The 12,399-nt window shown below is 36.2% G+C and overlaps 1 protein-coding gene across 1 annotated transcript; it reads right to left on the reverse strand.

The window, feature by feature from the left end:
- Window positions 1-9,346: 9,346 nt before the first annotated feature.
- On the reverse strand, window positions 9,347-10,807 carry LOC119072738. The gene is made up of 2 exons (XM_037178020.1): window positions 9,546-10,807; window positions 9,347-9,480 (listed from the first exon to the last, which is right to left on the reverse strand). The coding sequence occupies exons 1-2, from the start codon at window positions 10,710-10,712 to the stop codon at window positions 9,436-9,438; spliced, it is 1,212 nt and encodes a 403-aa protein (XP_037033915.1). The 5' UTR covers window positions 10,713-10,807; the 3' UTR covers window positions 9,347-9,435.
- Window positions 10,808-12,399: the final 1,592 nt, after the last annotated feature.

Consider the following 12,399-nt stretch of genomic DNA (forward strand, 5'->3'; position numbering starts at 1 on the left):
GTACGTAAATAGTGAAGTTCCAATTATTATAAGTTTCATTCCTACTTTTACACCCAGGTACATGTTAGTGGGGTAAAGTCATGCATAACCGAATTAGATGTAAAGTGACATGAGTTCGAACCAGGCATGAGCGCCGACGGAGAAACCTCGGCGGCGGCTAGCCTCGGCGGCGGCGAAAAAGTCGGCTTGAGCCGGCTTAAAACGGCTCGGCTGGAGGTTCCTTTTAACTTTTTTCAAAATAAAAACGTTTAGATAAATTCATGGAAAATGAACTAGGAAGCATGAAAATGAAATTGTACGGAAAGCGAAAATGTAGGTAGATTAGGTTGTTCAAAGTGCAAGTGGAACTGGTCTTGTTACAAGCAAGTCTCTAAGTCTACGGTTCACTAACACGTCAAGTTTTATTGCCTCAAAACTTGAACTAAATGGAAAATCATGCTCCGGTCCACTCATTTAACTCAGTAAGAAAATGGTTTTCGAGAAGAAATCGAAAGCTCACGAAAATCAAGTAAAAATTGAAAAGAAAAAAAATCGAGAAAATTCGCAAAGATCGATAAAGTTTTCTCAAATTTGTGAATTAACTGATTGTGCGCCCTCGGCTCGTTCCGCAAAGGTCATACTTGCCAAAACAACAAACTTAGAAGCGAGGACGTAATATACCATTCTGGAAAATTCATGAAAATTCAAGAAAATTTTCAAAATTTTCTTAATTTTGAAAAAAAAATTCAAAATGTACTTGAGCTGCTTAGGATCAACAGGAATCTCGGTTTTCAAAATTATTTCACCCATTCACCTTTCGAAATCTTTATTTCATTTTCCAGCCGTTTCAAGCCGGCTTGCCGTGTTTTTGGCACCGGCTCGGCTTGCTCAAAAATGGCCGGCGGCGGCTTGATCGGCGGCTTATTTTCGGCGGCGCTCATGCCTGGTTCGAACTTCATCTATACTTTTGATTAACCCCCCCAACTATACCTTGTTTTTACACAAAAATCGTTTTCGTTCAAATTAAGAGTAACGACGCCGTCAGCGTTGACTCAAACAGACGTTTTAACAACAAATGCAATAGACAGTACTCACTCACTTGTATTCAAGTAGCTTAGAATAGCTAGCATTAATGTCGGACGCATAGAATGATCTTTTGGTTTGGAATTCTCGTTCCATTGAGATTTCTCTCGAAAATTGGAAATCCGAAACTGCAACTGAGTTTGAAGACAAAAGTGATTTATTTCTTCAATAGAACACTTTGTCGACGGAAAACTTTGTGAAACGAAAATCGCTGTGAGTTTGATACACTTCACCACTACAACGATTCTCGTCTGTCCTTAATAGAATGATTGCTGTTAAAACTAAACGTTTCCATTCCCATCCAAATGTTATTATAATTTGTAAGACAATTGAATTGTTGTGAAAAGTTGAAGACATAACCGAACGCATAAGAACATTACCAATACTAGCACAATAAAATGTACAAAATTAGCTTTTAGTTGACGAATACACGTAGTCCTATGTGATCGTGTTGTCCAAATAAATTTGTTTGCAAATTATTCTGACCCCAAAGGAGTTTAGATTTACTTCGAGCAGTGAGTAGAATGTTTCATTGGTTAATGGTACGACCAGACTTAGTATTAGATGCAATGGTATTACTAGCAAGTATTAAGTTCATTGGAATTACAAGGCAATTCAAGTTCCTACTACAAATTCAATCGATTTTAATTCAATTCAATTCATTTCATCAATTAAGCGATATCGCAGGGGCGCCGACTTCTAAGGACAAGTGATGCTTGGGCACCACTACTCGAAGTTTGATTGATACTGGGCGCTAGTACTTTTACAGCAAAATGAATGAAAAGTCGGAGCCTCTGCGATATCGAGATGTTACAGTTTAGAAAACAGAGAGATGATAACAGATGGCGTTGTTTCCGTGACGGACGCCATCTTTTATTAATACTGGGAATGAATTGAGCAAAGTAAATATATGGGCGGCCGCTCACATCTACCTTGGAATTAAATTGTAATTGCATCAAACTGTGGAAGTTACGACAACCGTAATAGAAATGACAGGAATTTTAGTTTTATCCCAGTCACTCTGATCACTAGCAATTGATTATTTATTTAAACAATTCATTTTCTGCTCACTGAAGGCCTAAAGCATTTTATCTCACATTATGATCTCTAACTGTGCGAAAATGTTTCCATCTTCCTGCAATTACGAGTTCTGTACACATAATATTCCAACTTAAAAGCCCTAAATCATTAGAATGGAAAACCTTTTCATTTCGATTAGCCAGTTACAATATTATCAATTAGCTCTAAGGTTTGTTTTAGACGACACTTAGGGTAGCAGAGGTATTTTGGATACAACGAAAAATAGAGACATATCTTCTTCTTGGTTACAGGAACAGAATCCTTCATTTTCGTTTCGTTTGCAATAAGACACCGTCAAGCGGTGTGAATATCAGCCATATAAGGCCACGATTTGAAATCTATGCCCTATGTCACCTAAGAAGGAAAGTGTTTGCATATGAGTACAAGGGTCACCCTAACGAGAATATGAGGATATCAGAAAGGTATTAGTTACTGCAACATGAAGAATGAAATTGAAAAATAAAATTGTTTTTGATTGCTCTGCCTTGACTGATGAATTCGGAAATTGAGTTTGTCAGACAGGACTGAGATTTCAATTAAAATTTTAAATTTCATATTTTATGGGGCACCAGTTCTACCTTTATTTTGACTACCATAGGGTTATCATAGCGCTCTCAAAAACAAAGGAAACATTCTCGTTGTAAATAGTGGAACATTTGGGCGAAGATTTTAGAACATGCCCTTATGGGCGGCTTAATATACACTCTGGCTCTCGTTGTACTGTTGCACTCTGAGCATCACTTTTTCTTATTATTTCCCTGTATAACTGTTATACCTACCCTATACCTATACACATAAACATTCTGAACCGGTCAATTAAATAACTTTTTTATTAGTTGTGTTTGATATCCGTATCTAAATGTTAAATTATTTGTAAGTTGAGAATAAAACCAAAAAGATTTGAAAATAAACTGAAAAATAAAGTGAAATAATTTTTAGAATGTTATCTTTTATAAAATATTGCTATAACATTACACAAAATTGTAAAATATGGCTTTTAAAATAAACTTAAAAAAAATGAAACAGCTCGTTTCACTGAAACCGATGGTAGCAACAATAATTTAACGAAAAAAAAACTTCTAGGGAGTTGCGGGAATCGTTAATAATTTTTACAGTGTCTCGTCATTAACGATGGGTAGAATCCCACATATCAAAAAATGAAAATTGAACTTGGCTGGTTGGTTTTATTGACGAGCATATTCCGTATCACAATTCAAATATAATTTTTAGAATGTAGCACCGACGTCATCTTCGTTGGGCCCATTGTGCTGCACCCTTCTAACTAGCTATCAGTCAAAAACACTCAAAAGAGTAAAAGTGACGCAAGTCCCTGTGCATACTTCCAAAACAGCTGATATCGCTGGATGTGACGCATTCTGTGCTTGTACGCAAAAACTGTAACAGGAAAAATTTGAGCAAAAAAATTCTAGAAACAAAATTTTACCAAAAAAAATTTGCGTCACAAAGTGGCAGATGATTCGGACGTATTAGGACATATTCTTGCCTATTTTAAAAAATTTCTTTAAAGTACTTTCCTCAACATCTGCCACTTGTGACGCAAAATTTTTTTGGTAAAATTTTGTTTCTAGAATTTCTTTGGTCAAATTTTTGCTGTTACAGTTTTTGCGTACAAGCTCAGAATGGGTCACCTCCAGCGATATCAGTTGTTTTAGAAGTATGCACAGGGACTTGCGTCAGTTTTACTCTTTTGAGTGTTTTTGACCGATATCAGTTCTTTTGGAAGAATTAGCAGATATTTAAAATTATTTGAAAAGTTTGAAAAATTTGAAAAATGTAAAAAAATTAAAAAATTTGAAGAATTTGAAAATTTTAAAAAATTTGAAAAATTTGAAAAATTTAAAAAATTTGAAAAATTTGAAAATTTTGAAAAATTAAAAAAAAAATTTGAAAATTTACAAAAATTTAAAAAATTTTGAAAATTTTGAAAAATTTAAAAATTTTTGAAAAATTTAAAAAATTTTGAAAAATTTAAAAGAATTTGAAAAATTTTAAAAATTTTGAAAAATTTAAAAAAATTTGAAAAATTTAAAAAAATTTAAAAAAATTTAAAAAGTTTTGAAAAATTTAAATAATTTTGAAAAATTTAAAAAAAAATTTAATTTAGGGAAAAAAAATTGAGGCGAGCAGAGCTTACCAAAAGCGAACAAAGTTCTACCATACCCATCCACACACACACACTTAAAGGTGTTCTTATATGGGGCTTATATGGGAACTTCGAGGAGCCCTAGCTCCGAAACGAGGCCGGTTCCCCCCAAATTTTTTTTTCTGGAATGTCTTAGAATGACGACTAGAATCTACTCCCAAAATTTCAACAAAACCTAAAGAAGACTTTAGAAGATAGGAAACACGGACGGACGAACAAAGTAACGTAGAATTTTTTCATTTCGTTTAAAGTACTGAAATTGACCAAAATGTATGGAAATGGGGCTTCTTGGAAGATTTTTTGCGTGGCCAAATTTTAAGCTGCAAGAACGTGTGATAGCTCGTTGAACTCGTACGGACGCCTAGTTTTTTTTAATGGTAATTTGGAGTCATTTGTATTTGAATTGTGGAACTTCAATATTTGCTGTATATATGGTTCCTGCAGTCTACGACAAAAAAAAAATTTTGAAATTTTTTCTAGTAATAGGACTTGCGTCACGGGCGCTATGCTAACGCGCGCCCATGATATGGTGTTTAAGTAGAGCGAGATGGAAAATCAACTCGTGGTCTACTGTCATCGATAATACAAAAGAATCTGACAGCAGACCCCGAACTGGAACAATAGGTTGTTGTTTCGCCATCTTTCTCACTTAAGCACTCTGTCGTTTAACCTTTAGAAGCGGTAAATATATCCAATACAGCGAATTCAGTCAGCAGGTTATATGGGCTTCGCCATCTAACTCCCTTTGTTGTCCAGTTTTGAGCTATCAGTTTCTAGTTTACAGTCAAGCAATTAAGTGTTGATTCTGTGTTGTTTTGTGAATAACAATTATCTCATAAAGTCCGTTTGCATATAAGTATAAATTTCGGTAACTTTTACTTCAAGTGATAATCAGTTCTGCTCCCAAAATCGAAATTCTGGGTAAAAGTCTTGCTTTAATTTCCCTTTCAATTTTTCCGTTTCAATAACAATGGCATTGTTTTGCACGCAACAGGCGCTTCGATCTCGAAATCATTGTTAACATGGCAACCAATCAACGAAAGCGTAAATCGTTACGTTCATCATCGAATGAACCGAGAGCAAAGCGTTTGGCATTGAGGCTGGCCGATCTCAACGAATACGTTCTTTACGAAATATTTTCTTATTTGGACGTCAAAGATTTGGTCAATGTTGTCAACATGGACAAAAACTTTCTGAACAGCACTCGGAGGGCATTCAAGCAGAAGTACAAGAACACATACATTGGCATGCCTTTTTTACGCGAGATGAGTTACCAAGCACAAGAGAATGTTTTGCACGAAATGCCGAGTTACTTCGTTACTTTGGTGGAAGTATATCGAACCTGGATGAGTATGTTAACAATCATCCCATTTATCAACGAATGCTACATCTCATCGTTACATGTTGCCGAGAAACATTGACTGAACTCAGAATTTTGTATCCGACGGTCGGATTGAAATTCAGCAAATCCTTTCCCAAGGTCAATTTTTTGTTGATAAAACGTTTGGGTACGACGCACAATGCGTCACCCTCAGCGATATCAGTTATTTTGTAAGTAAGATAAAGGACTTGCGTCACATTTACCATTTAAGGGTTTTTTTTTTACTGATATCACCACTTTTGTAAGTATGTCGTTTCGACAACATCAAAAAACCTTAGAGAAATAAAAAAAAAAATCTAGAGAAATCAGTCTGAATCCCAAAATTTAGGAACCAACCTTGGAACATCTTACTCATGTCGAAAATACCCCGAAACCATCGAAAAATCCGATGGAAGTTAGGAAGTGCCAGAGGAATCACCTGTCATCCCAAAATTTAGGAACCAACCTTGGAACATCTCACTCATGTCGAAAATAACCCAAAACCATCGAAAAATCCGATGGAAGTTAGGAAGTGCCAGAGGAATCATCTGTCATCCCAAAATTTAGGAACCAACCTTGGAACATCTCACTCATGTCGAAAATAACCCAAATCCATAAAAAAATCCGATGGAAGTTAGGTAGTGCCAGAGGAATCACCTGTCATCCCAAAATTTAGGAACCAACCTAGTGGAAGTTTATACTTAATGATTCCAGTAATTTCCAACAAGAAACACATACCAAAACATCACACCTTTCACCACATTACCATCCATATCATGCACCAAAATATACAACACATACACACACACACACACACACACACACACACACACACACACACACACACACACACACACACACACACACACACACACATAGAAATTGGCTTTTATATGGCATTTATATGGAGACTTTGGGGAGCTCCAGCTACCAAGATACGGGTTTTTTCCAACTTTTGAAAATTCCATTCTTATTTTTGGGCCATTATTAGCCTATAACCACAATTTTAGGAAAATCTATAGAAACGTTTGGGAGTTGCTGGATCCACTTGTCCATAGGAACTAAGTAACTAAATAACTAACGTAGGCGATTTCAGTTATCTGAAAATACGAAATTTTGCTTATTTTCAAAGAAACATCATTGTTTCGAAGTTCTCGGCCAATTTTGAAGCTGCAGTTGTAGAAATTCGAGTTCCTCTCACAGTGGAATCAGTGGAGTAAAGTAAAGAAACACGACCGTTTTATAAGAAACGTTTAATGCAAGTAAGAAGTTTCCTATGCTTGTGCATGTAATAAGGCTGTTACATGTATAGGCAATAGCCTTTACATCACTCGCATAGGAAAACGTTATACTACACACGGGAAATAAAGTGATATCTCGTATCACGATGAGTAAATGTACCTCGGGCTAAAGCCCTCGGTTACTTTTACTCATCTGGATACGAGATATCACTTTACTTCCCTTGCATAGTAATGTACTATTATTGCCTATCCACCCGGAATATTGTTGTTACACGTACATTTCCCACCCGCGGAAAGCGATCGTTACATGTGGGAACTTTTTCATTACATCACAAGTGAAGGAATATTCATATGAAAATTCATTACATATCAGGAGATTCTCATTACATACCAGCAGAATTTCATTACTTATCAGCAAAAATGTATCACATAAAATGTTCTTTAGCACTGAAATCGAAACAATGCTCGCGATGTTATTTTAGTTTTAATATCACAAACTTTGTCACTTGAATTAAGTGCACACCAATCTAAGCAAATTCATTAAAAACTTTCGAAAAAAATACAAAAATAAGTGACGGTCATTTTGTCTATAGCCATAATTTCAATTTTTTCAACTTCGACGAACACCTATGGCCAAACAATTTTAATTTTTGCATTTTTCACTTATTTTCAAAAACAATTAGTCTTTATTATCATGTATTCACTTCACTTCACAGCAAAATTTATTGTAACACCACCAAAATCGACAAATATTACGCAAAATATGAATCTAGCACTTCACAAAAACAAAACAGTCGAAGTAGTTTGTCAACATGTCATCAAAACAGTAGTGTTGCCAGTGATGCTTTCGGGATAGGTTTGTTCCAAGTAACTGTAAACACGAACTTTGACAACCCGAACAACGACAATTTCATCCATAGCAACGTCGCTTACGTGATATTTCATACAAATCGACCAACGTCGCCTACGCGATTTACACAGAGGTATTATTGAGGTTATGGCTATATGGATGAAATTTGACAATTCATATGGCCTTGGAACAAACCTATTAATGTTAAGAAGTGTGAGCCGATTTCATGAGCAGACTAGATTCGTTTATAAACGTTTCAATGCAACAACAGATTTTTTTGTTGGTTTTTTGCTATCGGTATTTTTTATGTTTACTATTAGTCTGGCAGTGAATGAAATAGCGCGACATAAATGTTGTGAAATTATACATTAATTTAGAATAATCTTTTGGTATTCAAGAATCTGCTAGTGTCTTCTTGAACACTTTTAGTTTTGAACTGTCAGGTCCTTGGGTGGAAAAATGTACTCGTAACAACAATATTCCGGGTGAATAGGCAATAAAACAGCATACATTGGATGCTGTTTGGTAGTTTATTACACTCGGAATCAATTTTATGAACTCGCGAACTCACTCGTGTGGTTTTAAGCAACTCGCTTTGGAAACGGTTATTTTGACAAGTGTAGAGTTTGCATATCCGAGCCGAAGGCGAAAGGCGTTTCCAAAGCTTGTTGCTTAAAACCACACTTGTAAGTTCGGCTCGTATCACAAAATTGATCCATCATGTAATGAACTACCTCCGCAGCATCCAATGTAATCTACTATTAATTAAGTCAAGCATACAATGCACACTATGTTGTTATTCGATTTGAACAGGACAACTTGAAATCCAACAGAAGTAACGTGTGATAGCTCGTTGAACTCGTATGGATTCCTAGATTCCAGATATGCTAGTTTAGGGGAGTTAAGAGGTAGAAGTCAAAAAGTTGCTGTGTAAATATGCTCCGCCGTCCTCCAATTTTTTTTGTTAAAACATTTTTGGTAGTGGACTTGCGTCACGCCCGCTTACTAACGTGCGGGCATGATGAAAAACAGCTTTCAAGCAAAATCCTATCTAAATTTCACTGACAGTGCGGAGTGCAGAAGAGCCTCGAGTAAGTCACACGATTTCTACGTTACGTTTAAAATTCTGATTTTAGAACGTTGTAATTGGTTTGGGACATAGCACTGCTGCTAGCATTAATACCGAAAATATGTGGAGTGCTGATTCAATCAAAATCGGCGCTGCATTTCTCTTGTTACGACAGGTGTCCTTTGTTGTTAAAACACCCAAACATCCATGGCGAGTAGAAATTCAGCCTCAATCAGACTATTCCGGTACTTTGCAAATGGGCCATTTGATGTCTAACGTCGACTCAGGCCCTTACACTCCAACACTTGTTCCGTATTTTCTATTACATCACCTCGAATGTCACTCAACTGACCATTAAGCGAGTAAATGGTAAGTTGAGTTTAACTGACTAAGGCATTCCAGTAGTCGTTGCTTTTGTCGGCTTAAATTACTCAATCATTCAAAAAGAAACCGTTTTTCAAGTCAATCTAAAATGTATTTCTGACGTCAAGAATTGAGTTACAAAATGGCTCAGTTTTTGTATTGAGAATAGCAAATTGGTTTTTTGACCATGATACATTGCAGAAATACTTCCTAATGACTGGAAAGACAATTATCCAATTCCCATGATTAGTAAGTGCAGATCTTAATACGTTTCATGTCGAGTAAATACATCTGAAAACAGTAGAATACGACCAATTTTAGCACGAAACTTTCGACTAAATTTTGAATGCGTTTACCTTCCCAGAGTCTTCAATATCCACGAAACCGGGAAGACAAATCTCTCGACACTGCTTTCCATCGCTAGATTCAACCACGTCAATAATGCGAGACGTAATCTTGTTAAAAAACATCCTAATATCCGGGTAGTAGCTCGAGTCCGACTTCGCAAATTGTGACTGATACAAATCCAAAGCCTGCAAGCTGATTAATTGGCGAACAATATCAGTGACATCATCCAACGTAAATTCGAAGCCCTTTAATTGCAGAATGGACAATTCAGTCGGCCAGACAATTTTAGGCTTCAACCTTTTGAATCCACTGCTTCCTTCGTATGCCCCTTGTTCTGTTACTCGATAATGGTCAATCTGCAGTAACTGCATTTTACCGAATTGTGCCACGAAGTCGAAAAATTCGTCGTCAATGTTAATATTTTCGAGATCCATTTCCTTCATAATTCCCCTTTTCGCCAATTCCCTTAACGGCGAAGTGATGTTTTTACCCAAACAATCAAGATGAAGGCTCGTCAAAAAATTCAAAGTGCATACGTTGGGCAAGAGATCGAGATTCCGGTTTTCTATAGACAATTCCTGGACATTCGGTGGAAGTATGTTGAAACATCGAAGATCTACGCATAAAAAACTCTCGATTCTGGGATTGTTGTGAATGAGTGCCATTGACTCCTCCTCACTGATAAAACACTGTTGAAAACATAGCTGCTCTAGATGACGGAAGCTCTGAAGTAAACCTCTTGTCGAGGTTGAATTAAAGTGGATCAATGTTAATGTTTGCACTGTTTCGAAATTGTACGTTAATGGAACTTGGTCTGCGGCTTCTCTCTCAGAATATTCGATCTGTAAACGTTTTAGCTGAGTGCATTTTCGGTCGATGATTTTGAGGAATCTACTCAAATTCAAGTTAAATTCATAAAGGCAAATCGTCAATGCGGACAAGTGGGGCCCGATGTGTGAAATAAGGTTATTTGTGTGAATTACACCCTTCAGGAATTGTGTGCGATCCAAGTTATAATGTTTGTATTTTCTGAATTTGTCATTGGCAACCAGTTTCATACATTTGCAACAATCTGCAAAACTTATTGCATCGTCGAGTTTCAGGTAATGCACAATTTCACGCAGACAATCGTGGTTTAGGGCTGTCGTCAATGATACATTGTTTTGCTCCATCATTGCTCTATGATTTCGTCCGAGATATTCGATGTGTTTATGTTACGTAAGTAAATGGCACGACTAAACAGACTGAAGTCACAAACAAGATGAAAGCTGATGATTATTACAAAACAGAGGACAGCTAGTCCGAAACAAATTGTTCATATAAGCACTTTTGGACTTTTTTGGGATTTAGAGATTTGGAATTGCACCTCAAAGGTTCATTAAGGTCGATAAAAAAAACTTGACACTTCGTAGAGAATTTCCTGCATTAATTGACGAGTGTTTTACTCATTTATTTAAAAAAGAGAGGAAATTTTGGTATCTACAAAAATCAACAGTTAACAATAGAAGATGTGAATCCATTACATCCTAAAGCCGGGATAAAACCCTTTTTAGGTCTTTTTTCTTTTAGAAAAAACCCTATTGTGGACACTTCATCTGTCCGTCTGTCTGTCTGTCTGTCCGTCCGTCCATGTGTCTGTGTCACAAATAAAAAATGAGACGATAACAGCCTTGATTCAAAATTGCAATGCTACTATGAGCAAATCAACACCAGGCAAATAATAATTATTTGTTATCTGATAACCGATCGCTCATAGTTAGCATTGCAATTAGAAAATTTGGTAGTTGGTATCTGACAACCGAACGTAATTTTCGGCAGAGATGTTTACTATTCGAGAACTACGCACCGACTGAAGAAATTATTCTACCTGCTTGCGGATTTATAAAACGAAAATTTGGTAGGTGGTAGTTTTGGTAGTTGATATTTTTGGTAGTTGCCAGCTGAAATTCAAAACTGCAAAGCCACCATGAGCATATCGACACCAGGCAAATAATAATTATTTGTTATCTGATCACCGATAGCTCACAGTTAACATTGCAATTCTAAAATTTGGTACTTGGTAGTTGGACTACCAAGGCTATAATTGACTACCAAACGTAATTTTTGGGGAAGAGATGTTTACTATTCGAGAACTACGCACCGACTGACGAAATTATTCTACATGCTCGCCTATTTATAAATCGAAAATTTGGTAGTTGGTAGCTTTGGTAGTTGGTAGTTGCGAGCTGGATTGACATTCAAAACTGCAAAGCCACCATGAGCATATCAACACCAGGCAAATAATAATTATTTGTTATCTGATCACCAATAGCTCACAGTTAACATTGCAATTCGAAAATTTGGTAGTTGGTAGTTGGACTACCAAGGCTATAATTGACTACCAAACGTAATTTTCGGCAGAGATGTTTACTATTCGAGAGCTGCGCACCGACTGACAAAATTATTCTGCCTGCTTACTTATTTAAAGCATGAATTTTTGGTAGTTGACTACCAAACTGGTAGTTGACTACCATACTGATAGAGAGGTGGTAGAGATGTTAACTGTTTGAGAGCTGCACACCAACCAGGGGCTATTTAGTTGAATTAATTTGCCGAAATTCGCCAAAATTCGCCAAAATTCGTCGAAATTCGCCGAAATTCTCCCAAATTAAAAAATTCAAATCTTGAAAATTTTCTTCCAAATTTATGTTTTTTGAAACATTTTGCTAGTTTTGTGATATAGCATAACAAAAATATGCAAGAATCTACCAAATTCACAAAAATATATGTAAAATTCACAAAATTAGGACATTTTTCATCGTTTTTCCAAAAAAAAGCCATCATGGCTTCCCGGTTAAAAATAGATTTCTAGAATGTCTTGGC

Source organism: Bradysia coprophila (genome assembly GCF_014529535.1).
Source record: "Bradysia coprophila strain Holo2 chromosome IV unlocalized genomic scaffold, BU_Bcop_v1 contig_84, whole genome shotgun sequence".
Classification (NCBI taxonomy): domain Eukaryota; kingdom Metazoa; phylum Arthropoda; class Insecta; order Diptera; family Sciaridae; genus Bradysia; species Bradysia coprophila.

What these genes read in the sequence shown, in the direction of transcription:
- LOC119072738 (XM_037178020.1), bottom strand. Translation starts at nt 10,712, where the DNA reads ATGATGGAGCAAAACAATGTATCATTGACGACAGCCCTAAACCACGAT. An exon ending in ATATTGAAGACTCTGGGAAG is followed by an intron (nt 9,481 to 9,545) that starts GTAAACGCATTC and finishes TACTGTTTTCAG; the next exon opens with ATGTATTTACTCGACATGAA.